General features: G+C 36.3%; 3 protein-coding genes across 4 annotated transcripts; 2 read left to right on the top strand and 1 right to left on the bottom strand.

The window, feature by feature from the left end:
* The first annotated feature begins 7,529 nt into the window (after positions 1 to 7,529).
* On the top strand, positions 7,530 to 9,296 carry LOC122294078 (protein JINGUBANG-like). Its single transcript, XM_043102535.1, has one exon. The coding sequence runs from the start codon at positions 7,682 to 7,684 to the stop codon at positions 8,921 to 8,923; it is 1,242 nt and encodes a 413-aa protein (XP_042958469.1). The 5' UTR covers positions 7,530 to 7,681; the 3' UTR covers positions 8,924 to 9,296.
* Positions 9,297 to 10,813: 1,517 nt separating this feature from the next.
* On the bottom strand, positions 10,814 to 18,563 carry LOC122294077 (ubiquitin carboxyl-terminal hydrolase 24). Of its 2 annotated transcripts, none has more exons than XM_043102534.1 (7): positions 18,105 to 18,563; positions 16,546 to 17,205; positions 16,230 to 16,414; positions 13,894 to 14,141; positions 12,325 to 12,470; positions 11,783 to 11,959; positions 10,814 to 11,345 (listed from the first exon to the last, which is right to left on the bottom strand). In XM_043102534.1, exons 1-7 carry the CDS (start codon positions 18,117 to 18,119, stop codon positions 11,154 to 11,156), a joined length of 1,623 nt encoding a protein of 540 aa, XP_042958468.1. In that variant the 5' UTR covers positions 18,120 to 18,563; the 3' UTR covers positions 10,814 to 11,153. The 2 variants fall into 2 exon arrangements, with proteins under 2 accessions (XP_042958468.1, XP_042958467.1); XM_043102533.1 differs by having other exon boundaries at positions 16,546 to 17,208; positions 18,105 to 18,562.
* Positions 18,564 to 18,982: 419 nt separating this feature from the next.
* On the top strand, positions 18,983 to 25,772 carry LOC122295057 (glycosyltransferase-like KOBITO 1). The gene is made up of 11 exons (XM_043104080.1): positions 18,983 to 19,612; positions 20,500 to 20,649; positions 20,793 to 20,845; positions 21,616 to 21,724; positions 21,823 to 21,957; positions 22,133 to 22,177; positions 23,101 to 23,288; positions 23,377 to 23,518; positions 24,500 to 24,546; positions 24,717 to 24,804; positions 25,109 to 25,772. The coding sequence occupies exons 1-11, from the start codon at positions 19,271 to 19,273 to the stop codon at positions 25,391 to 25,393; spliced, it is 1,584 nt and encodes a 527-aa protein (XP_042960014.1). The 5' UTR covers positions 18,983 to 19,270; the 3' UTR covers positions 25,394 to 25,772.
* The last annotated feature ends 1,114 nt before the right edge of the window (positions 25,773 to 26,886 follow it).

Genomic DNA, 26,886 nt, shown 5'->3' with positions numbered 1-26,886 from the left:
GTGAGGCACGGCGGCCGGAGGTGGCGCCGGCTGGGAGGCTTGGACCGATCGGCTATGGTGGAGCACGTCGGCCATGAAGAGAGAAGAGAGGAGAGAGAAAAGAGAAAGAAGAAGAAGAAAAGAAAAAAAAGAAAAAAGGAAAAAGGAAAAAGTGAAGGGAAAAGAATAGGAGCCTGGGTATTTAATCTCAGTCCTACACTTCGGGATCCTCAAAAGGATCTAACGATGAGTTTAAACACTGATTTGAAAACGCGTAAGTATTTTATTTAAAATAAACACTTTAATAAAACACTAAGAGAAATTAAGATAGAATATTATTTTATAAACTAAGGTTTATAAAATAATATTTTCTTCATCATTAAATAAAATGATAAAGTATCATTAATTAATCAAAGTGCATAAAACACTTAAACAAAACACTGAGAGGAATTAAGATAGAATATTATTTTATAAACTAAAGTTTATAAAATAATATTTCTTCATCATTATCTAAATTGATAATGTATCATTAATCACTCAAAGAGGATAAAACATTTAATTTAAATAAGAGTTTTCAACGTAAAGTTAAACCTCTTAATATTTTAAAACAACTAAAATATTTAATATAAGATATTATCCACAATTATAATATTTTCAGAGCTCATTAAAATATTATAATTGTGCTACATTAAAACATACTTATCTAATAATACTGAAAATATATTCTATAGATATTTTCATAATATTTAAAATATTCGTAAGCATTAAAATATCTATCTTACTTTGAAATCCGTAAGATAGCTTTCAGAACACGCCATTGAGATACAGTACGTAGAATAAGTTTCAATACGTAGATCGAGGCTCATAAAGAAGAAGAAGAAGAAAGGAGCGGATATTACAATAAACTAACTTATAGAGTTTTCACGGGGTTCCTAAAGTCAATAGAAATTCCTTAAATTAAATTTCTAGCGGGCTGTTACAGTATTGGTACCATCAAATTGAAGATGTGTGACGGTACAGTTCGCACCATTCAGGAGGTACGACATGTGAAAGGCCTGAAGAAAAATCTATTGTCTTTAGAACAATTAGATAATAGTGGGTGTAAAACCCATATTCAAGATGGGATCATGAAAATAGTTAAAGGCGCACTTGTAATGATGAAAGCGGAAAAGATAGCTGTAAATTTGTACATGCTTAAAGGAGAAACACAACAAGAAGGAGAAGCATCCACTGCGTTGGCAAGTTCGGCAGAAGAATTAACAATGATGTGGCACCATAAGCTTGGCCACATGTCGGAACGAGGTTTGAAGATTCTTGCTGAACAAAAGCTTCTTCCAGGGCTCAAAAAGGTTTCATTACCCTTTTGTGAGCATTGTGTTACTAGTAAGCAGCACAAATTGAAATTCAGTAGTTCCTCTGCTAGAAGTAAAGCTATCTTAGAACTAATCCATTCTGATGTTTGGCAAGCACCAGTTTTGTCCCTAGGAGGAGCAAAATACTTTGTGTCATTTATTGACGATTACTCCAGGAGATGTTGGGTGTATCCAATAAAAAATAAAGCAGATGTATTTCCAGTTTTCAAAATATTCAAAGCGCGGGTTGAGCTTGAATCTGAAAAGAAGATCAAGTGTTTAAGGACAGACAATGGAGGAGAATATATTGGTATTGAATTTGATAGCTTCTGTCAACAAGAATGTATCAAAAGGCAGCTCACGGTGGCATACACTCCACAACAAAATGGAGTAGCAGAGCGGATGAACAGAACCTTGTTAGAACGAACAAGAGCGATGTTGAGAACTGCGGGAATGGCCAAGTCATTTTGGGCAGAAGCAGTCAAGACTGCTTGTTATGTGATCAATCGGTCACCATCAACCGCAATTGATCTGAAAACGCCGATGGAGATGTGGACTGATAAGCCAGCTGATTATTCTCACTTACATACATTTGGAAGTCCTGTTTATGTTATGTACAACGCCCAAGAAACATCAAAGCTAGATCCAAAATCTAGAAAATGTATTTTCTTAGGGTATGTTGATGGAGTCAAGGGGTATCGCCTGTGGGATCCCACTGCCCGCAAGGTGCTAATCAGCAGGGATGTTGTATTTGTAGAAGATAAGGTACAAGAAAAAGAAAATGATAGCGCTTCAAAAGAGAAACCAGAGACTACTACAATTCAAGTTGAAGAAAGACAAGAATTAGAAGTTCCAGATTCTTCTAAAGCAATATCAGAGCACGAAGAACAAGAACAAGCTGAGTGTGCAATTCCACGAGTTCGACGATCAACTCGGGGGAGAAGAGAACCAGCTTGGCACTCAGAGTACATCATGGAGGGAAATGTCGCATACTGTCTACTAACAGAAGATGGAGAACCGTCAAATTTCTACGAGGCTACAAATAGTCAAGAAGCTTCTCTGTGGATGGTTGCAATGCAAGAAGAAATTGAAGCTCTCCATAAAAACAAAACATGGGATCTTGTACCACTACCACAAGGAAGGAAGGCCATCGGAAACAAATAGGTTTACAAGATCAAACGAAATGGCAATGATCAAGTGGAGCGGTATCGTGCTAGATTGCTGGTGAAAGGATTCGCTCAGAAAGAAGGCATAGACTTCAACAAAATATTCTCTCCTGTTGTTCGACTCTCAACGGTTCGAGCAGTCCTTGCGATGTGTGCTACATTTGACTTGTACTTAGAACAACTGGACGTGAAAACTGCATTTCTTCATGGAGAAATTGAAGAAGAAATTTACATGCTCCAACCAGAAGGTTTTGAAGAAAAAGAAAAAGAGAACTTGGTTTGCAGGTTGAACAAATCTCTATACGGTCTCAAACAGGCGCCGAGATGTTGGTATAAGAGATTTGATTCCTTTATCATGAGCCTTGGATACAACAGACATAGTTCAGATCCTTGTGTTTACTACAAGAGATTTGGTGATGGTAATTTCATTATTCTGTTGTTGTATGTTGACGACATGTTGGTAGCAGGCCCCAACAAAGATCGTATTACAGACTTAAAGGCACAGTTGGCTAGGGAGTTTGAAATGAAGGACTTGGGACCAGCAAACAAGATTCTAGGGATGCAAATTTACCGAGACAGAAATAATAGGAAGATATGGCTTTCTCAGAAAAATTATTTGAAGAAAATCTTGCGACGCTTCAACATGCAAGATTGTAAGCCAATTTCTACCCCTCTTCCTATTAATTTCAAGTTATCCTCAAGTATGAGTCCTAGCAATGAAGCAGAGAGGATGGAAATGTCTCGAGTACCGTATGCATCAGCAGTGGGTAGCTTAATGTTCGCTATGGTTTGTACAAGACCAGACATTGCACAATCAGTGGGAGTGGTTAGTCGATACATGGCGAATCCTGGTAAAGAGCATTGGAGTGCTGTAAAGAGGATCCTGAGATATGTCAAGGGTACCTCAAATGTCGCATTATGTTATGAAGGATCAGACTTTACTGTCAGAGGCTATGTTGATTCAGATTATGCAAGTGATCTTGACAAGAGCAAGTCCACCTCAGGTTATGTGTTTACTCTTGCTGGAGGAGCTGTAAGCTGGGTTTCAAAATTACAGTCTATCGTGGCTACTTCTACAACGGAGGCAGAATATGTCGCAGCTACACAAGCTAGCAAAAAGGCAATATGGTTGCAAATGATACTGGAAGAGCTCGGACACATACAAGAGAAGGTTGATTTATTTTGTGATAGTCAGAGCGCTTTGCATTTGGCAAAGAATCCAGCATTTCATTCAAGGACAAAGCACATACGAGTTCAGTATCACTTCGTTCGTGAGAAGGTGGAAGAAGGAAGTGTGGATATACAAAAAATCCATACAAAAGACAACCTAGCAGATATATTAACAAAGCCAATTAATAATGACAAGTTTATCTGGTGTCGATCCTCCTTAGGCCTAGCAGATATGTAAGTGGCATGGAGATGGAAAGTGTAGAAAAGATAGAAGGATTACAAAAGTGACTTTAAGTGGGAGATATGTAGTGGTAAAGCCACTTTTATGGACTTTTATGGGTCAAAAATGGTGGCTAGTTGAGCTTGCATTCACAGTTGCTTCTGCTATCTTCCACCTCCTTTAACTCCTATAAATACATGTTTTTGCTTTAAGAAACCTATCCCATTTTGAAAGAAAAATTTAGAGAACGAGAGAGAGTTTTAGAGAGAAAAATAGTGAGGTTTCTCCTATATATTGTCTCTCCTTTTATAAGAAAGAGTGAGTTTTCTCCTTTTATAAGAGAGGGTATTGTCAATTGTGCTCTCCTTATTCAAGAGAGAAATTCTTGTAATCCTTTTGCTATAAAGTGAAATTCTTCTACAATTGGAGTTCCTTATTCTTTCTCATTTCTACTTTCTCATTTCTACTTCAGTTGTAATTGTATGCCCCGTACCACAATCTCCTAACATATATAAATCCAACTTCTCCAACTAATCTCGGAGGAAATTGACAGATCCAAGGCTTTGGAGAAAACATAGATGTTGTTTTGGCTCTTTCCTGCCTCTCAAATCATAACTTCGCCAACTCAAAGTTTAATGAAGGGCTTCCATCTACCCTCTCTCTCTGACTTCACCTTTGTCTCTTGGGAAAGTGAAGGAATTGATCAGATTTAGTAAATGATTTCAAGTAAAAACAGGAGCAGTTGAGGTAGGTTGGTGTTTCCAAGGCCTAGATATCATCATTGAAATAGAAAGCTAAGAGGGTAAAGAGAAGCATCCGTCGATTTTAGAGTATATGCTCAGACAATCTGGTTTGATTTTAGCACTGAACGATGGCTTCCTGTCTCAATGCTGAAGCCGGCCCTAAAGAACGTTTAGTGGGGGCATTTTCGAGGGGAAATCATTTATTTGTAGAGCAGACTTGGCACCTTATGATCATCTTCTCCAATTGAATTGTCATTTTATGATTGAGATGATAAAATATAGAAGAAAGAGTAGCTCCAAAATGAGCATTGAAATACCATTAACGACATTATACTTTTCTTAAATTGGTTGGATTGGCACTCCACTGAATGCTGTTTCATGATAATGGAAGATTTACCAAAAACTATGAGATGAAACTCAAGAGTGATGACAGTGTCGATCCATTTCCGGTTGTGGGCTTTTGACATCGCCATCAAACACTTCAAATAGCCTATAATAGGTAGCGCATGCTGTGTCCAAAGTTAAGGCCTTGTAAGTTGTATACCTATGATTTGAATGCCAATCTACTTGAAAATTTGATCAATTATTTATTTATACACATCATAAAGGTGCTACAACATTTAGCACAGTTCATGGAATTTAGATCCCTTATAATTTGTATGAATTCTAAAGAATATGGATCTAATATATATTAAGTATTTAATATTTAAAAAATTCACTTGAACAAACATGAATATTATGAGAATCACTTAATTTTTACAGGTTTATCTCAAAGTCTTAGAGTTCAAACAATATCTCTAAAGAATTCAAATACTTTCACATAAGTATTTAATGCTATATTTAACACTTATGCAATGAAACATCCAATTTTATTTGAAAATTAAAAAGATTATCAATTCATTTGACAGCACAATATGTGGATGATAAGTGAGGACAATCATGAAATGGCTTGTTTCTTTTTCTTCCACTGTCATGTTCTATGCACCTGTAATGGCTTGTATTACACCATAAAGCATACAAAATTGGACATTCTTATTTATAGAAATATTCTATTTTATTATCATCTTCTCAACCTTTCATGACATGATATCAAATAATTAATTTATAAATTAAACATAATAAATAGTTTTCAATCATTTTAATACTACAATTTTTTTTTAGAAGAGCCGAAGGTCACATGTCTCATAGTAACCCCGTCCTAATTTTATTGATAAGTTCTCACTTATAGTGGAAAAAAAACTGTGATTAAAAATAGTCACCTAAAGGTTTTACATAATAGCAAAAAGACCACAACCCAAGCTTCAAAAAATAATTCTAGAAATTAAACAATAAACCAATAGGAACGAAAACATAAACCAAATAAAACATTATTCCAAAATAGCAACTACCATGCTAATGGAACCATGCTAATTCATTCCATTAGCATCTTATTGAAGGCAAACCTACCTTATCAACTTTTAAAATACCTTTCAGTTTATGAGAGAGTTTTCTATACTAATGCCAAATATTATTAGTCCCTCCTGCACCTAGATGTGTAAGAAAATCTACTGCCGCATTGCATTCTCTATAAACATGCCGAAATGTAACTTGCATACCAGCCAAGTAATGTTGAACTTCCTCCCAAAAATCATAAAAATACCAAAGTTCAAAAACACCTTGTTTCAACCATTTTACAACAACCAATGAATCCATTTCAATTTCTAAAGCTAAAATACCTATCTCGGCACTATATCGAATCCCAAATAAAAGAGAAGAAAGCTTATCATAATTATTTGTTTCATTTCCTAGAGACGCTGAAAAGGCCAAAATCACATTTTCTCTAGAGTTTATGTAATACTACATATGTTGAGAAGATGATAATAAAAAGAATGGTATGTAGTTTATGTATAATCCATCCTTTCGATGAAAAATAAAACAAGACTTAAACATCATTTTCATTTCTTTTCGTATTTATATGATGTTTAATTAAACATCATATAACTCCAATTTCTTGGCAAAAACATCACGTGAGAAGTTAGAAGTTAGAGGTGGCCATGATGAAAGGAAAGTGTCGAGCTTAGCCTAAAGATAAAATATGATATTATAATTGTAGCCGACCACTTTCACTCTTTCAACTTTGGAACAAATTAAAGTTGAATATTATTAGTATTATATTAATCAATAAAGCTTAGTAGTGCTAATGGTACAGAGTGGTAACAATAATAGGAGATGGACCTTTTTTTTTTTTTTTCTAAGACCCTATTAAATAGAATAATTATTAGATATTTTCGAAAATACATGTATAATATAAGAGTACTATCTACTCATACTTCTAAGGTAATTATAAATTATTCTTGTAAAAAAAAAATGTCAAAATATTGATGTAATTCTCATCAGTTTGGTTTGATGAAGGAACAAAGAACTTAAGAGGTTTGATATTCAACTTCATTTAAATTTGCTTTCATAGGGTAGAGTCGAATTCAAATATTTTTCAGTTGTATACAAGGCTTTCTTTTCGTATTATTTCTTAAAAAATCTTGAAATGCTTATATTGTATAATTTGATTTAAAAAATAAATTTTAAAATTAGAATCTTATAAATCAAATCGCACCGACTTGAGAATAGAATTACTCGCTCTAATTCCAATTTTCTTGTGCCGATCCACAACTTGGCTCCCCTAGCTGATGATCTCCAAAGCCTTTGTAATGGACAGAAGCCAAGTCCTATACAGACGTGAATCCTGGGAAGGCCAACAGAACACCATGATAGAAAAACGCCAACAACAGCTCAATCCTCCATTGATGGAAAAAGGCAAGGTGGACCCTCAAATAAGTAATAACTCCCTCAAAGATGAATATTTTACTGGTCAAAGTAGCCGTTGTAACACCCTACCTCTCCCTTTTAAATATATAAAACAAAACGAAATACTTTTCCAACAAGAAATCCATGTTCCCCTCTTTATTCCCTCTTCACAACTCCGCTCCCCTTTAAACTTTCTTGGCGAATGGTGGTCTCTCTTTCTTTCTCACATACCCTTTTCCATAATACTCATAGCAAAAACAGATTAATCCTATGGATCGTGCCATATCAAAAACCCAACCCTCAACCCCATTATTGTCTGCAGCTACAAGCTCCAGCAGTATGTGTAGTACCAGCAGTGAGGCCGGTGATAGCCCGGTAACATCCCTCCGTTTTGAGCTCCAGGATGATAGGTATCAATTGTCTTGTAGAACTCTTTCCGGGTCATACTCGTATCGATCTTTGGCAGTACTTTCCGGCCATATTGGCTCAGTTTCCTGCTTGGCCTTATGTGGGGAGTTCATATTGAGTGCTTCACAAGGCAAGGATATCATAGTCTGGCAGCAGCCGGATTTAAGGCTATTCACAAAGTTTGGACAAGGAGATGGCTCCGTGAAGGCGCTTGTAACGGTTGGAAATAAGGTCTTTACAGCGCATCAAGATAGCAGGATTAGAGTTTGGAAGGTGTCAAGAAGGTCAGAGAATATATTCAGACTTGTCGATACCCTCCCAACCACTAAGGATTATTTGGGGAAGTTCATGAAGCAAAGCAATTATGTCCAAACTCGGCGACACCACAAGAAATTATGGATTGAACACGCAGATAGTATCTCTTGCCTGGCAGTCCATAATGGGTTGATTTACTCCGGTTCGTGGGATAAGACACTTAAGGTGTGGAGGCTATCAAACTTGAAGTGCTTGGAATCGATCAAGGCCCATGATGATGCAATTAATGGGTTGGTGGCAATTAAGGGAACTGTGTATTCGGCTTCTGCGGATGGGAAGATTAAAGCTTGGGGAAAGGTGGGGAAGAGCTCACATTCTTTGAAGGGGATTTTGGAGGGTCATAAGGACATTTCAATTAATTCAGTAGTAGTTTCTGAGGATGGAAGATGGATTTATGGAGGGGGATCAGATGGTTTTGTGATGGGGTGGGAGGGGAGTGGGAACTTGGCGAGTTGGAAGGTGATTTGCGAGACAAAAGCACATCAAATGGCTGTTCTGTGTATGTGCCTGATGGGGGAGATTTTGTGCAGTGGCTCTGCAGATAAGAGTATTGGTATATGGAAAAGAGAGACTTATGGCAAGCTTAGTAAAGTTGGGGTCATAAGTGGACATGAAGGTCCAGTCAAGTGTTTGCAGGCATCAGCAACTAATGTTGGTGGTGGGTTCTTGCTCTATAGTGGAAGCCTTGATAAAAGTATAAGAGTTTGGTGGGTTCCCAATCACCCTGATAATAGAGATGATACCTCTTCAACAGAAAATACAGCAAGGAAGTCAATCGTTTTGCATTAGGAAATTCTGTCAAGCTTTGAGTAACGGAGCACCGGTTCCCATTTCCAGTGTCAGCAGTGCTTCCAAAACCGAGTATTGTAGTTGTGTCTTGTCCATAGTCATACAAACATCAATGAGTTTGCAGAGAATCGAGAGCAAAAAGGGGTGTAGTTGAAGCTTAAAATGTCTTGAAAGATGATGCTTTCTTGGTTTGAGATCTTATTGTGGTGTCATAGGATAAAGTTTGAAGGATACGATAAAGTGGAGTGATATTGTTTGTGTTTGTGTTTTTCCTCTTTCCAGTCTTGTCCGATATTTACATTTCTTGCGAATTGTAATTAGAAATTGAGAGAATCAATCAAAGAAAAAAAAATTATACTCTTTGTTGGTTGCATGATTGTGTTGCATTTCTTTGGAGTTTGGTGAAGAATAATAATCTGGTCTCATTGTAAACCTGTGCTTGCTTAGGAGGACAGAACTTTAGCAAAACCAGAGGAAGCATTAGCTAAAGAGCTCCATAAAATAGAACGGCTACCCCACCACCAACTTTAGGAAAGAATACAATGACGTTCTTAAGAAAACCCAGAGAACACTAGGACAGACGGTTTGCTTATATAAATTGGCTAAAGAATACAATGACGTTCTTAAGAAAACCCAGAGACGCCTGGGTCAGCTGACTTCAACTTTTCCAAAGCATCTGATACTTTTATCTGTTTTTTGGAATCCTTAGTCCTCAGTTTGGAACTCTCAAATGGTGCAAAATCAAACTGTCACATCATTGACTACCTTTTTGCCAAATTGTCGGTTTACCGTAAGGTACCAAATCCATGTATTTTCCTTTCTCTTGCCGTATTTTGGGCAGAGTGGAAAAGAGACAAGGTATAGGACTGTTTGCAAGTATCAATTTGATTCTGCCAGAAAGAAGTCCTAAAAGAGAAAGAAGGTTCCTTAACCCCTTGTAAAAGCAAGCGGTGTACCAACATTATTCTGGGTTCAACAAGAGAGTCATGATTCATGGGAAAGCAAGCAAGCTTACATTGCTAAAGCACAGAAGTTAATTCTTTTCCATGAAAACTCTATTTTTTCTAGTTGTAGGTAACTTGTTTGTGCGGCCATATCTAGTGCCTCACTCTATATTGGACCAGGCTTGCTTTTTGCATATTTTATGAATGAAACCAAAGCAGCAATCTCGACCCACAAGAAGAAAATCTTCAAAACAGATACAGCCAACCAGCACCAGAAGTTCAGGCAACAACTAGGCTGGGCCATTTCTGGGAAAGAAACATTTATATGCTAAGCTGAATTGCCATCAATTTTGATGTTTACCTTATTTAAAATGTCGTACGACTTCAGAATAATGAACAAGCAGGATGAACAGAAGAGAACTGTTATAACCACAAAAAGATTATAAAAAATTAATCTCACAAACTAACATTATTTTATTTGATCCGTTAGATCTATTTTACAATAATTCAGAATAGCAAAAGAATTTCTCTTAACAAAATAATTCAGACGAGCAAAAGAATCAAGATGAACTTTTTTAATTCCAGATGAATTACAACTCAGACTGAACTGTCTAGAAGGCGAAGTAACATAATGAAAAAGACAGCAAAAGGTCCCACAATAACTTTCTGAAAACTACAAGCCCTGGAGCCTCCCCTTATAATTAATATGATCCCTTTTAAGTTCTAAAGATCGCAATAAAAACTGCTTCCTCCCAAATTTTCAAACATTTTTTGAAAAACAAGAAATATCTATCCATACACAGTTGTGAAGCAATAGTGATATAGGAAAATTGGACGTCTTTCTAATTATGTTTTATGAGTGAATTGTGTATGTTCTCACACCTCATCATTGTTTAAACATATATGTGAGGAATAGCATGCCAAGAGTGATATAAGAAAATATACCTATCCAAAGACGCCCCATCATTTTTTGAACCGTTATTGTATAATAATGATAAAATTTATAATTCACTAATTTCAGCCATATAGAAATGACTTCAACACATGCTCACTACAAGGACTCCAAAACTGCACGACAAGATTATAAGCCAAAAAAAAATAGTACAACCATCCTCAGAGAGGAAACATCCCAAGCACCCACCAACCTTCACCAGAGAGAGCCTTCCTCTCCTCCATTAGGGCCTGACTTGCTTATAAGTTGTAACATGTCAAATCTTCTCCCGAAATTGTAGAACGAGACAGGGCTCCCAAAAAGGATCAGTTATCGACTAAACTCCTCAGTTACCTCACTCTACTTGTTTGTAGAAGAGGACATATGCCTGTTCATGCAACACCTTATTTACACCAATGGCAGTGACTGATGCATCATCAAACCGTAGCCACTGACCATTGGGATAACGAGTATCAGCTGTATAGTGCCCCTTCGAGGGCTCCCTCCCATGATGCATTATTGTAGCAACAAGTTCATATTTTCGACCCTGTACAAAACAAATAAATAGAGAAACCATTTATATCTACATCCTTGGCTTCTTGCTTCCTTTGGCAGTCAAACTAGATTTCTTAAGTTGAATACTTGATTGAGATATTAAGAAAGAATACTACATGTTAAAATGATGCTTGTCTTTTTTCTTTTTGACAAGTAATATTTTCTTTTGTTATTACATGCAAATATCAGGATTTTGTTGGCATGAAATCTTAGAAAAATTATGTCGTTTTGAATGTGAAATTGGAAGTTCTCTGGATGCACAAGCACAACATGAATAAAAATTGCAACCTTTAACTCCCCTTATGCCCATCAGAAGTAAGAGCAAATGAACAATAAATTGACATAATGCAGAAGGCAATAATATCATCCTCCAAAAACAAAGGATGACATGGGAAAATATTTGTTTAATGATAACAGTATAAACATCACCTCATTAGATGAAGAAACAAGCAGTTCACGGCTCAACACCAATTCAAGAGGAAAGTGCACGGGCTTAAGCAACTTGGTGCTTCCTTGCTTTCCATAACCAAAACGCATAAGGTGCAATATCATTATCTTTGAAAGAGTTTGTATCTTAAATGATTTGCTGGCAGTCACAACACCAGCCTGTATCAAAATTATAGTATTACAAAATCAGTAGCATGAAGCATATGACATATATACGTGATTAAATATCAAGACAAGATCACAGATAAACATACTCTAAAAGCAACTGTTGCACGTGTGTGATTGTGTGTTGCTGAGAGGGAGAGGGAGAGGGAGTGGGAGAGAAGAGCCTATCATTCTAGAACTAGGCTTTTTTTATAAGTAATTCTGGAACTAGGCTTATTCCCCTTATTCCTCACTTATGAGGTTACTGATCTTGCAGATTCATTAACCACCCAACAGCATTTAATATTTCAAAAAAAAAAAAAAAAATGTACCAAGAACCAAAAGCTGACCACAAAGACCAAAGAAAGAAAGGAAGTTACCTTCCCAGTTGTTGACGTTCGGTACCCCTCAAGAGATTCTGGTGCAGAAAATAAACGAAGTGCATCCTCAATAGTACGAACAGCTTCAGGATGAATATCGAGGTGCAGCAAGAGAAATGGTTGAACAGTGGCAGAAGCTTTATTTCCTGCTCCACACCAATCAAAAGCATGCATAAAAATCAAGGCTCAAAAAGCAAGATATTTTAATACAAGTTCCAAAGGAAAGTCAGGTACCATAGATGAAAAAGATGGTGCGCATTTCTGCTGGTAAAGCACATCAGTAGATGTATTTTCCATAATCATATGCTGAAAGCAATTTTTTTTTTTAATATATATATATAAGAAGAATTTATTAATCCACATAATTAGTAATAACACAAGGACACAGGAAGTATACAAGAGAAATAACACCTAATTACAAGCGAAGAGTTGGGAAAAACTGTATAAAAGTCATTAAAACTAGTCCCATCTTATACAATAGCTGAAGCCCAAAGTAACAACGTATGAAACAAAAAATCTCTAATACCTCCCACCGAATGTTCTCTATTGTCAAAACAGCAACCATTCCTCTCATTCCAAATACACCACATAATACACAATGGCACCATCTTCCAAACAACAACAATTTGATGATTGCCCTGAATACCTCTCCAGCAAGCCAAAAGATTCACCACCAATACCAAGCCTAACAAAAATCTCATCCCATAAAATCTTAACCACATCACAGTGAAAAAGAAGGTGGTCCACCGATTGTCCATTTCTTTTGCACAAAAAGCACCAATCAATTTTTTTTTTTTTTTTTATAAGTAATTAGAAACTTTACTCCCAAGAATAGGAAAGCCCAAGTACACGGGATGTATACAAAGGAAAATTTCTCAGCTTATCAATAGTCAGGATTTTCCCATGAGAAGCTAACCAGCCAAAAAATGCAACCTTGAGAGGCACTTTGCTTCTCCAAATACACTTACAAGGAAAAACAATAGGAGGATGGATCAACATAACCTTATTCAATGAGCTGACAAAAATTCTTATTCCCAGTATGAATCCAAACCAACCTACCCTCCCCTCCAGACTTCACACTTCATGCGTATAACAAGCTGTAGAAATGGATAAAGACAACAGTAGTCCAGAAACTATGAAAAAATCCTTGAAAATATAATATCAACTATCTAAAATCTGTGAAGCAAAACTACCCGCTTATCTAACAACAAGCCATTGGATGTTAAAGATCCACGTGTTTAAAAAAATTTCACATAATTTTATAGAAAAGTTCTCTAGCATGCCAAATATTGCACTGCTTTGGAGGTCAATTCCCATAAATGGTTTAAAGAGAGGAAACACGCTTTGTAAAATGATTTTTGTGATTTCACATACTTTTTCTTTAGTGTCGCCTTTCTAACGTACAAAAACAAAAAGAGCAAAAAACAAGAGAGTCCTTATATCATTTGTAAGTGCAAAGATTAACCACCATATCCTAAACCAGCAGAAAATAGAAAAAACTAGAAATCCCAAAAGGACAAAAAAAAAAAAAAAAAAACTGCAGTTGCATGAATGAGATAACTGCCCTACCTCGTGCCTTCACCAGACTTCTCAACTGTCCTCCAAATATATCACTTAGTTTTGAAGGGACAAAACTTTGAGTTCTTGTCACTGCTGATTTGTTCTTTCGGCCAACTGTCTCCCATTCATCGCTTTCTGCGGATGAAACCAGAGATAATTTGTTTCCATTTATGCTTGAAGACTGCCCTTCAAGTTTAAGTAACTCATCATGCATTTGATCCATGATGGAGCTTAGGAATTCCTGAGCATCTTCCTGCCTGAAAATGACAACACCAGAGACCAACTTAAATTAATCACAAGCATCAACGTTCACTATAATAAAAAATAACGGTAACCAATATCTGGCATAAACATGCCAAGCATGCTAGATTTACTCCATAACTTCTACTTCCATTCATATGACCTTATATCTTATGGGCTTCTTCTTTCCCTTTTCCCTCAGTTCATATAATTACTTTTTTTTTTTTTTTTTGATAAGTAAAACGGTAGTATTAATAATAAAAGGCATAGCCCAAGTACACAAGATGGTATACAAGAGATAAGACCTATCTAGGTCGCTATAGAAGTTGCAAGGAACTCATGTACATTTAAACCATTAAAGTCTATAGCTAGAGTCCACAGGAATAAAGTACTGAAAAAAATAGAACTAAGCTCCTCTTTTGTCCGTTCCTTATCTTCGAAAGTTCTCTCATTGCGCTCTTGCCAAATACACCACATAATACAAATAGGGATCATCTTCCATATCGCTTTGATTTGTGAAGCTCCACCCGGCACCACCCAACTAGCCAATAATTCTACCACTGACTCCGGCATTACCCAACTTAACCCTACTCGACTGAAAACTTCACACCACAAAGCTCTAGCTGTCTCACAATGAAGCAGGAGATGGTTCACTGTCTCTCCAGTTTTCTTACACATACAACACCAATCAGTGATGATGATCCGACGCTTACGCAAATTATCGGTAGTCAAGATCTTTCCCAACGCTGCTGTCCAGGTGAAGAAAAGTGACTTGGAAGGCGCCTTATTCCTCCACAAGCTTTTCCATGGGAAAGGAGGATTTGGTATATTTGTAAGGGCCTTATAATAAGAGCGGACTGAGAAAGTACCCTTACCCACCGGTTTCCACCATAGCTTATCTTCATGTAATTACTGCTAACTTAACTGAACAAAAATTAAGGTTACATACCAATAGCACATTCTAATATGCCATCCCCCAGTGACAAAGATCGACAATAATAGCTATAAACTATTCACAGTGACCATGCGAATAAATGAAAACTTCCAAACAAAAGCAATAAGCTAATCCCAGAAGCAAAATCTTGGAAAGCTGTTCAACACCAAAACATGCTCAAATGAAATAAAAGAAATACATGACATGTTCTTATTTTCCTTGGCAGGCACAAAGAAATCCAGAATAGGTTTATCTTGTCATGCATCTTCTTGTCCTTCCAATCATATCAGTCACTATCTTCTTTTCTTCCCATTCCTTTCATCTCTCTGGATTTGAAAGTAGAATAGTTAGACGAATAAAAAATCGGAAGGAGGTTTATCCTCATGTATCCCTTATATCCCTCTCTTATAACATACATTGATAAAAGTTTCTTGTCCCAGTGTGGGGGATATTTTATATGGTAATACCTATAATTTCTTTTTCTTTCCTGAGAACATACATATACATGAATAGGTGTATGCTCATGTATACCTCCAGTGTACCTGGGCTATGCCCATCTTTTATTAATAAAGCTTTCTTATTACCTATCAAAAAAACATACATATACATGCATGCATACATAAATATATATATCTAGTGGTTAAAAATCAGTTTCAAGTTGCTGATTATTGGCCACTGGCCGCAAGATTTAGTGAGTTGAAATGAGATGAAAGTTGAATAAAATATAGTTAAAATATTATTTTTTAATATTATTATTGTTTTGAGATTTGAAAAAGTTGGATTGTTTATTATATTTTGTGTGGAAAGTTGTGATAAAGAGATGAGATGAGATGAAACATTTCTTATATCCAAAACCGGGCTCAACAGCAGCCTTACTTGTCAGTAGTGAACTCAATATGAATAGCAAATTTTAGCTTTTTTTTTTTTTTTTAATAGGTGATTGAAATTTCCATTAAATAAAGCAAAGGATTGGGCAAAGTACACAGGATGCATACAACTTTTAGCTAAATTGATAAGTAACAGATAGTGTGTCCATATATTTAGGGGATTGTTATATCTTATCCAAATCGCCATGCCAAGCACTGATACAGAATTTTTTCCAGTCCAGCCTCTATACACAGTGAATCAAGCCTAGTAAAGGAACAAGTATTGACATAGAACATGCACATACCTTGGTCTGCCTGAGATGCTACTTGGTACATCTGGAGTAAATTTTTTAAGAATATCCTCAAACATGTCAGGCCTAAAAGGCTTCCCACTCTCAAGAGTAGCTATATCTTTCTCTAAGCTTGAACCATTTGGCATGTCAAATTCGGCAATAAATTCGGCAAATGCAGTTAATGTCGGATAGCCAACCTAAGAATAGAGTTACAAAATGGACACATATTAGGAGCCCATAGAGACTACATTTTGATTATATTGACATCAAATATACAGCTATAGCAACAACAAAATTAATACAAACACAATGTGTTGTGAAAATAGACCATGGGAATGTTGTGAGTTCTCAAGTCCTGCAGAAGCTGAACAAAAGGAGAACAGGATAGGAGCGCCTGCAGGGTTGCATTAAGAAAGCATAAATTCCCTGAGTTTATTAAGCCTCTGGGTAAAAGGTTTCTGCAAGACATAACAAGCCCATTAGCTGCCTTCATGGAGTCATCCTTGGCAGCTAAAAATGATGAATCCATGGAACCTCCATTCTGCTCAGTGTTCTGCAATTTCAAACTCGAAAGGGGAAGTGAGGGATGATGCTGATTCTGGGATATAAGCAACGAGGATGAACCGATATTATCTTGGTTCACTTCTTCTGCACCATTAATATGAGAACCGTGGGTGGAATCATCGAGGCTTCCATTTTCTTTTGGAGTTCTAAGCACTCCTGGTAAATGTTTATTTACTATTTTAACACTCTGCACTTCATCATCCTTCTTAATCGTATTCGAGGAAAGCACACTATTTGACCCTTGCGGAGAATCCAACTCTCTGCTTGATTCACCATGAAGACCACCTGAAACTTTTAGAGTCACAAAATTCACCGAACCAAATTGCAATTCTTTCTTCTCCACTGACTTTTCAGCATTCTTAGACGACTTCTTTAGTAGCAAGGACCTGGTTTCATCTTCAGTGAATGACCCAAATACTACTAACTTCTAGAGTGCGCAAAAACCACCAAGAAAACCAAAGGTAAAGCATAGTTAATAATCATAATAGCTTCACAAGTCACACAAGAAATCAACAAGTAACCAAGAATTATACATCTAACTACACATCCTACCAGCTTCAATAGGAGTCAAAACCAGTGAACCACAGCAACATTGCAGGGTAAACAAAGAATGGAAAATATGTGGCAGTTGATGATTCCATAAACAAAATGTGCATTCAAGACCTACTTAACCTTAATCACTAATCCCTCATTCTAAATGCATAAAATTAATCGAAATAATGAACTCAAGGAGTTCGATCAAAAAATGATGTATAATACACTAAAATTACATTGAAACACCAGCTATACAGCATACATAACCAAGCAAGATAAATAAACGCAAGAGATCAATTGATTGAACGTCCATTGTTGACGCTAATTAATAAATATCCAAGGCATATCATCTGAAAGCCATACGTACCATCATACCCATAAAACATCAATTCAGAAACAGAAAACCGATAGCTTGAGAACATTTACATCTCACCATCAAACCAACCAACAAACAAGAAATTTGAAAATTCCAGATCTTGAGGAACAAAGCCACAATAGAAACTTGTAAATTACTATTTACAAAAAAAAAAAAAAAAAAAAAGGAGCAAAAACACAGACGCCTATCAACTTCCCTTTCATGGATAAGCTGATAGACAATTCAAGCATGGAAAAAGTTCCCCTTTCCTTCAAACCACGTCATAAATGCAACCACCCAGAATCTAAATCTCTCTTTGAAGCAAACCCAACGAAAGTAAGAACATCCATAAACAAACACAGAAAAAACACATTAAATTCCACATTTTTAGGGAAAAGGATTAAAAGATGGAAACCAAGAGAAGAAAATTATACCTTAGAATCACTCATTGTGCTCCGCAGTAGACAAAATATCCGAACACAGAACCGGGAAACAAAACCACGATCTCAGTGAAAAGAAGTTTAGTATAGGAGAGGAAAACAAAGCAGAGGGAAAAGATTCTAATAGGGTTTTATGTTGAGACCCTGAAGGAGCAGAGGAGAGAGAGGCGTCGATTGAAGACATGAAAAGAAGAGAGGAGACTGAGAAGCGTTGAAGGGGAGAGAGCATTTAACGAAGGAACCCTCCCTTCTTTGGCCCACAAGCAGAAGCATTCCAGTCAGAAACGAAGAGAAGGAGAGAGAGAGAACGGAAATTTTGTGGCTTTCTCCGGTTAGGTTTAGGTTTCCTTATTTTATTATGGGATAATGGAGAGAGAGAGAGAGAGAGAGAGAGTTCTTCTTTTTCCTCCTCTTCTTTTTTCGCTTGCATTGTTAATTATGGAAACTTAAGATACCATAATACCAAAGGGTCCTCCAATTATGTTTTATCACAAAACATATATATGTTTGGAAAAATATTTTAAAATCGACATAATATTTTATTTTAATAAATTCATATTTTAAAATTAATTGTTTTCAAATCAATCTTATATTTATTTATTTATTTTTAAATAATTACATGATATTTATATATTAATGATTGCAAGTTTATTTTTTTTATCATATTAGGCAAAGGACACAGATCAAAATTATATAAAATAAATAAATAAAATAATTAAAAAAACAACAAGAGAATTTTGGTTGACGATTCTCATTTCCTTCAAAAGCTTTAAATGTTCACGGTATCTTTCCAAATACAGAAAGATTCAGCAAAAGATGCAAATAACAAAGGTTAGATTAGGTTTGTTTTTATGGTTGAGGTGTGGTTTTTGTAATGATTATTCATTCAAAACCAAATTTGGGAAAAATAAAAACCTCGTACCATCTCAATACGCTCAAAAGCACATATATTTTAATTATCATTATTTATTTTAATTTTCAAAACCATCTTTTTATATCTTAAAGCGACAAATTTTGATGAATCAAGCCTTTATTCATCGTTAAATTTAGAAATTGACAGAAGGTTTGATAATTTGTGATGTAAGTTATCCGTGGAAGAAAAACTACCTCTTCAGGTCTCTCTCATACTCTACCCAGTCTGTGTCTGTGTTTTTGTCGACATGCCCAACTACCAGCACCTCCAGGTCGTGCTCCGTCCCAACCAATCTTCCCTCTCGAGCTCCTTCAACTCCAAGGTCCTCCTCCTTCTCACTCTGCTCCCTCTCACACTCGCCACCTTGGCCTTTGTCCTCCAATGGCGTGGTGGGATCACCGACCCCACCACCCGCTGGGCCCCACCTGGGTCCCAACACCTGTTCCCCGGGATGGACCCCTCCCCTCTCTCCCCAACTGCCCACCACTCTTCTCCCTCCGACTGCGTCAGCCTCGGTCGCGGCGCTTCCCCTTCGTTCCCTTACTATCACGGCTGGAAGTTCGACTACGGGTCCAATCTGAGGCCCAAGGTTTGGTTCTTTTTTGAAAATTCTTCGCTTTGTAGGTTGATGTGTTTCTGGGTTTTGCGCATTATGGCTTGGATTTTAGTGTGCTGCCCCGAGAGTTTGACTCCTGGTCCAATCTAAGACCGAAAGTTTGACTCTTGACGATAATCTGGTTTTTTAGGCTGATCTGTTTCGTTAATTTTCTTTTCCTTGTTCGCATTTCTGAGGCAAATTTTAGTTCTTAATGATATTTCAGATTCTGGGAGTGACCTGAATCTGGGTTTTGCTTACTTTAGACTACATTCTAGTGATTATTTTAATATAAGGTTATGTATTCGTGGTGTGGCTGACACTAAACTTGGTTGCTGAGGAAAACATTAAGGTTAAGTAAAGGGGCTCAAAGTGGTGAAGCTTGTGCTTTTATCTTCTCGTGGTTGCCGGAAGTTAGCTCAAGTGCGGTTGTTTGTTTATCATACTTAGTTGAGTGGCATTTCATTTGCTACGTTCTGACCTGTTACCGAGAAGGTTGGTTCTTGGCAAAATTTTGAATTGGGTTTTCTAAACCGGGGCTTTATTTGTTAACCATTTTTTGGGTTTTTGGGTTAATATGGTAACTCATACGTTAATTAATGAACCGTTTGGTTTGTGTGATAGTAGGAAATAGAGAGTTCTGTTATATTACTGTTGTAGATTATTGAATTGATCTGATCTTGGATTTTGCTTTTGGGAAATTGGAATTTGAGCCAGATGTCGTTATACTTAAAAGTACTATTGTGGGTTCAATCATGTAATGCGACTAATTGGACAATGGCTTTCAGTTGCGGGCGATGTCTATAGCTTTTCTATGCTACATGTATACTGAATTAAATCATTGTTTTTAACCTCCTGTGGCTTTGCTTCTGAATGTGTAGATATGTATTACGACAAGTACATCAGCTGGCTTGGAGCAGATTTTGCCATGGATGTTTTACCACAAGGTTATTGGAGTCTCAGCCTTTCTTCTTTTTGTGGAAGGAAAGGCTGCATCTCCCGACGTGTCAAAAGTTCTGGAATCTATCCCTGTAAGTCAATGCATATCTGCTAAACTGATTGGTTGAGTTTTGTTTAACACAGCTTATTTTTTAAACGGAGTTGTGCCACTTTTATTTTTGTGATGTTTAATCTATGAAACTCTTGAAGCATGATTTTTGTCTTGCTTTCTCAGGGAGTGAAAGTGATATATAGAACGAAAGAGCTGGAAGAACAACAGGCTAAGAGGTATGTTGACTGTCACTTTTATGGTTGCATCAAATATGTTTGACTTGAAAAAAAATGTTTGATTTGAAATTAATCCATTCAGCATACTGAAAATGGTCCCTACTTTCCTCCTATGTTGTGCATGGAGGGAAAGGGATGATTGAGGTTTTGGGGACCTGAACGGATGATGAAGGAGCTCAAGAGTTTCTTCTTCAACTCTCCTACACTGGACAGCTCCATTAGAATTTAGTGGGCTTAATTTCCTTGACTTTATTGTATTTTTTCTGCTTCTAGATAGGTGACTCTCTTGTATATATCTTGTGTACTTGGATTGTACCTTTTGCATGTTTAATGAAATCTTTGTTACGTATAAAAAATAATCGAGATTATTACTCACCAAAGAAGAAAATAATATAGATTATTTTCCACTTGCCTTCTGTCCTCTTCAGAGATTTGATAACTTTGGAGGGGAAAGAGAGATGTAGATATTTTTCTGTTAATTTTCAGTGTCATATTACCTTTTTTTATGTTTAGTTAGTTTTCCAGATAGTGTAGACCATTCAGTATATGTGCATGTGTGTGCATACATATATATCTGTTTTTCCTTCTCTCTTTCTTTCTGGAGTTTTTCTTGCTTGAACATAATTGCTGTATGTAACCAACTCCCAGTATTTGATAGGTGTAACTTCTCCAAACTAGTATTAGACATATTTCTAATTTCATCTCTTTATAAGATATTTTGTTTGTTTTGATGATTTTTCGCTAATGCACAATGTGTATTGTACCATCAGCCGGATTTGGAATGAGACATGGCTTTCAAGCTTCTTTTACAAGCCATGCAATTATGAGCTGTTTGTGAAGCAATCTCTCAATATGGAGATGGCAATTGTGATGGCACGGGTATGGAAGATAGTATTCTCGTGTATCTCATATCTCTGCTTTTATTTTAACATTTTGAAAATAATATTAACATACTTCTATGTTCATTAAAACATCAGGATGCTGGTATGGACTGGATAATCCATCTAGACACTGATGAGTTACTACACCCAGCTGGTGCTCGGGAGTATTCCTTGAAGCAGCTGCTGCTTGATGTGCCTGGAAATGTGGATATGGTTATCTTTCCTAATTATGTGAGTGAAATTGTTTAACTTTTTTAGATTTGTATGCAAGTGGCAATATGCAGTAAGAGAGCTTGTTAAAGATGGTTGAACATGCTACTCTTATCATTTTGTCCTTACAATCTTCTACTATGAGCATGATATTTGTTACTTTTTTTATAACTAACTGCGGTATTTGTTCCTTTAGGAAAGCAGTGTTGAACGAGAGGATATTAAGGAACCTTTTACAGAGGTAATCCATTGTCATCATCATTACCATCTTAAACATTTTAGATTCCTAGTGTTTTTTGTTTTGTTGTCCCCTTCAAGAATTAGACTCAGATGTCTACTGGTTTCATGTTCATCATCATGATGAGCTCATAAATTTGTGGATTATGACATTCAGAATGCTTCAAAGTCAGTGATATTAATAATATAATTTTTTTTATCAGTAAATAAAGATTTTATTGACGAGGATTAGGCATAGCTCAAGCACACAGGAGTGATATCAATAATATAATGGATAACACAATCCATTTTTACTGGACTATTTACGGATGAATGCTAGAACAATACAACTTTTGGAATGCTGACCTAGTTTACTGAGGACTGGCAACCCTTTTTTCCATCCGGCCTGTTGGCAATAAAGGTTGTTAGGTGTATGATTTCTTCAAAACTAGTTCTCTTGTATTGTAAAATATTTTCTGTGGAGTTCAAGGGCACAGTATTCTGTATCAGATTGAACTGTATAAGATGGTTAAAATGCATGCAAGTAATAGGTAGTTGAAGGTACCTATCAAAAAAAAAAAAATAGGTAGTTGAAGGTCAGGATCTGTTTGCCATGATTTCAAGTAACTTGGGACTAGGCTTGGTTAGACATGATGATTCTTAGAACATTCAATATTTGATTAATATATCAGTATGGATAAAACAATAATTAAGGAATATTCTACAATTTAACCCAAGTTTGGTCTCCACCAATTCAGTTGCTTGCTATTTGACTATATAGGTGTGTCTCCGCATGGCAAATTTCGAAGCACCTTTCCAATTAACATGATTCCATGGTCAACAAATGAGAGATTAATATTCTCCACAGAAAATGCTGTGTCATTATGTTGGTATATCTTTGAGAATGCCTATATGGTACTTGATGCATGCCTTCTTGTATGCAAACAGGTGTCAATGTTCAAGAGGAATTATGACCATCTTCCAAAGGACACATATTTTGGCATGTACAAAGAATCGACTCATGGTAATCCAAACTACTTTTTGACTTATGGAAATGGGAAATCAGCTGCTCGGATTCAAGATCATCTTCGTCCCAATGGTGCACACAGATGGCACAATTATATGAAATCCCCAAAGTATGTTAATTAATTTCAGAGTGTAGGAAAAAAGTGTCTTTACAATTGGCTTACTGATGTCAAATTTCATTGGTATTATTGCTGCTAGAGAAATTAAATTGGAGGAGGCTGCTGTTCTACACTACACATATGCCAAATTTTCAGACTTGACCTCTAGGCGTGATCGATGTGGCTGCAAGCCTACAAAGGAGGATGTCAAAAGATGCTTTATGTTGGAATTTGACAGATCTGTGAGTCCAGTAATTTGTCTTGTTTTTCTTCTGTGGCATGTACTGTTATCCAAGCATAATATGCAGCACGTACAAGATTATGGAACACAGTAAGCATTTTAGGGAAGAACTAGATAGTTTCCATGTGCAATAAATATCAAGCAGTCGTAGTCCCTAGTACATGCTTATGTGTGCTTTGCAAGTATTTAAGGGAAGAACAACAGAGAAAATTTGGTTGGTGTGAAATTCTTGAAGCCTAACAGAAGTTGTAAAGGAAAAGGGGACTGATCATGTAACCAGCCAATGAGATCTAAATGAATGATAATCCTCCTCAAGGAAATGATGACATGGCCTCTTTTTATTTTTTATTTTTTATTTTTTTTGGACAAGTAAGAAGAAATATATTAATCATGAAAAATAGGCTAGGCCCGAGTACACAAGGGGTATACAAAAGTGCCTAGATACAAGCTAAAAGCTGCGGAAAGCAGCATAGAGATCATTGAAAGAAGTGCCATTCAGTACAATAGAGGAAGCCCAAAGAAGTAAAGTATGATATAAAAAAAAAAAATCCCTAAACCCTTCAGTTGAACGTTCCTTCTCCTCAAAATCCCTAAACAGCGACATGGCATCTTTTTATTTGCTAGTTTTAATGAAAAGCGGTCTAGGGTGTGTTGGATTGACCTGGGAATTAGTGATTACTATTATGCATAGTTATTAGTTGATCATGAAATCCTAAAAAGGATGTTTTTGATGCTGCCATTGGATGAAAGCATTTATGGATTATTAGTCACGATGTTAGTCAGCTGCCATATGAATGTTGAGCATGAGCCTGCTTACCAGAATTTTTAGGCTTATTTTGATCTTTCATAGCTCAAATCTATACCAAAGTGATTAATTTGTATTAGAATCCCGGCAGCCAGTAGTCTATTTTATCTTCCTTTTCCGGATTGTGTTCCCTTCTGATGATGCCTTCAGTGTACTAATAAAAATAATACATTGCAGGCATTCATAATTGCTTCAACAGCAACAGAGGCCGAAATGCTAAACTGGTAAATTTTGAATGGAGAAAATAATTTTTTTTCTTTCCCTCGTGTAATGTTTCATTTTGAGCCCACCGTGAATTCTTTATATCCAAATAATTGATTTTGGGTCTTATAAATTTTTTCCTCCTTGCTTCACACTAAATATATTGTTTTTGGCTTTTCTATTCTACTACTAGGTACCGGGAACATATTGTGTGGGGTGACAAAGATATAAAAATGAAACTGCTGAAGAAGGGTATATTAACTCGCATATATGCTCCCATGGTAAGCATGATTCTTCAATGAAAGAGATGGGAGGAATGAATTTAAGATTAAAAGGAAGAAATAAGAAAGAGAAAAACAAACAGATATAAGACAATGCTATTCATTATAAATCTGAGCTGGAAGGTCTTCTCATCCCATTGCCTATGGAATTAATAGATAAGAAAGAGTTCCCTCCAAATGACAAAACTCTTTGTAGTCACACTTTCTATTAATCTATTAATGTTTCTGTTAGTATAAAGTTATTCTTTTATTTCTTTTTATATTTTGCTGCAGGGTTCTCTTATTTTTCTTTTTAACATTTCAGGCCATAATACAAGGCTTGCGGGAGTCCGGTATCTTCAGCTCTATTATTGCATCTGCCCCAACGAATCGTTCAAAGGGGAAATTTTTTTCATCCATTGGGAGTCGTAACTCGTCTAGAGCTGCTGCCTCTGAATCCCTTCCATCAAGAAGGATTGGTAGAGGCAGAGAGTATCAGGCTACTGTTAGGAAGGTCTTGAATATTGAATCTGCTGCATGTTATGAAGCAGCTGTTCCACCGTTGTCCCCACCAGGAATGGATGATGTCCCCCTTATCACAGAAGTGTGATATATCCCGTAGCGTGATTGATTGCTTCTACGTCTTCATTTTGGATGGTTTGTTGCTCTTGTCTACTCACATCAAGGAACTCATCAGGCGAGAAGAAATGAGCAAGTCGGGTTATGTTTGGTTCCCCTGGTTTATCCTGATCACCATCCAAGCACGAGAACACAGTCAGAACTAATTATTTACAGCCTGACAATTTAGTAGACTTTTCAAGTACTTGAAGATTAGTGAATGTATAGAAATGTTAGAATTCATGGCCAAACCTTTATTTGGCTGCTTGGGGCACAGCACAGCCAGAAATCACTGTCGTATATACGTGTATGGAATTTAGAATGTTGACAGTGTCAATATATATTTTCAGAGGCCTCACATTTAAGGTAAATTTGGTGTTTTGATGTCTTGAATCCGCACCGACTTCTTATTCGTTCACATTAGAGAGGTCCAAGCAAATGGGAATCCAGAGAACATCCACCCTACTTGTATGTTCTCAAATATCTCTTGAAGTTTAGATTTCATATAAGGTGGTTGTTTTCTCCAGTGTATTTTTCGGGCGCCTAAACTATTTGCAACAGAACTACTACCAAAATTCAAGGACACTGAGCTCAAACTACAGTTTATTTCTAGTAATGATGAGATGAAATGAGATGAAATGAAACCGTTTCTATATCCAAAAGTGTTTGGAGAATCTCATCAAATTTTGGGTGCTCTCTTTTCACTTCAAAAAAATATTCTTCTCACGATGATAAGAAATGCGGACAGGTTAAGGTATATATTCGAGAGTCCAAGGGCAATGCGTACAGGTAAGAGTTTAATATGAGTCCAGGTGCAATGCGTACAGGTAGAGTTTAATATGCCTATTTTAATCATTAAGTGGAGTTTTACATTCTATTCCAATCTTAGAAACTGTGGTGCACATTTTGATTCTGCCCAATAAAGTGTTTGAGAATGATTATATAAGTTAGAACTACTGACCGACCCTCCTTTTTTGTCCTAGAGGATCATACCAGTAAAGTAGAATCCAACTTAGTTCAGTCTAATTTTAAGCTGAATTTAACATATAAACACTCAACTATCAAATTATTAAACTCATTTCAATTCAAAACCTATTTACACGTGAGAGCTGCAACATTTTTTAACTTTTCATAAATACATTTAAGGACGACACTACTATGCCGCCTAGAATTTATTGCTGGGCGTGCTGCCCCTTGCAAATAAAATAAAATAAAATAAATTTTTTTCTTTTCATATTTTTTAAATATCTTTTAAAAATAAAAAAATATACCAATACATTTAAAATTACTTCTTAATCACTAAGTACAAAAAAAAAAAAAAAATTGACCAGTGGTACACTATAGCGGTCAACTACGAGCGGCATACAAGCTTTACTCTACATTTAAACTCATATTACCATTCGAACACATATAAATTCATCTTAGGTAGACTCTACAAAATTCAATTCATCATCTCAACTCACTGCTATTCATAAAAAACTCAAC

The sequence above is a fragment of the Carya illinoinensis genome, chromosome 14 (genome assembly GCF_018687715.1).
Source record: "Carya illinoinensis cultivar Pawnee chromosome 14, C.illinoinensisPawnee_v1, whole genome shotgun sequence".
Lineage (NCBI taxonomy): Eukaryota > Viridiplantae > Streptophyta > Magnoliopsida > Fagales > Juglandaceae > Carya > Carya illinoinensis.
Note: the sequence above shows the minus strand (reverse complement) of the source record. Positions and strands in the feature narration are given on the sequence as shown.

Bases quoted from the DNA above. Each gene is read 5' to 3' on its own strand.
- LOC122294078 (XM_043102535.1), top strand. From the start codon at position 7,682: ATGGATCGTGCCATATCAAAAACCCAACCCTCAACCCCATTATTGTCT.
- LOC122294077 (XM_043102533.1), bottom strand. The intron at 12,471-13,893 runs GTAGGGCAGTTA...GGTGTGGAGCAG, and splicing joins AAGTCTGGTGAAGGCACGAG to GAAATAAAGCTTCTGCCACT. The intron at 11,960-12,324 runs GTAACTTCCTTT...ATTTTGATACAG, and splicing joins GAACGTCAACAACTGGGAAG to GCTGGTGTTGTGACTGCCAG.
- LOC122295057 (XM_043104080.1), top strand. From the start codon at position 19,271: ATGCCCAACTACCAGCACCTCCAGGTCGTGCTCCGTCCCAACCAATCT. The intron at 22,178-23,100 runs GTAATCCATTGT...GTATGCAAACAG, and splicing joins TTAAGGAACCTTTTACAGAG to GTGTCAATGTTCAAGAGGAA. The intron at 24,805-25,108 runs GTAAGCATGATT...TTAACATTTCAG, and splicing joins CTCGCATATATGCTCCCATG to GCCATAATACAAGGCTTGCG.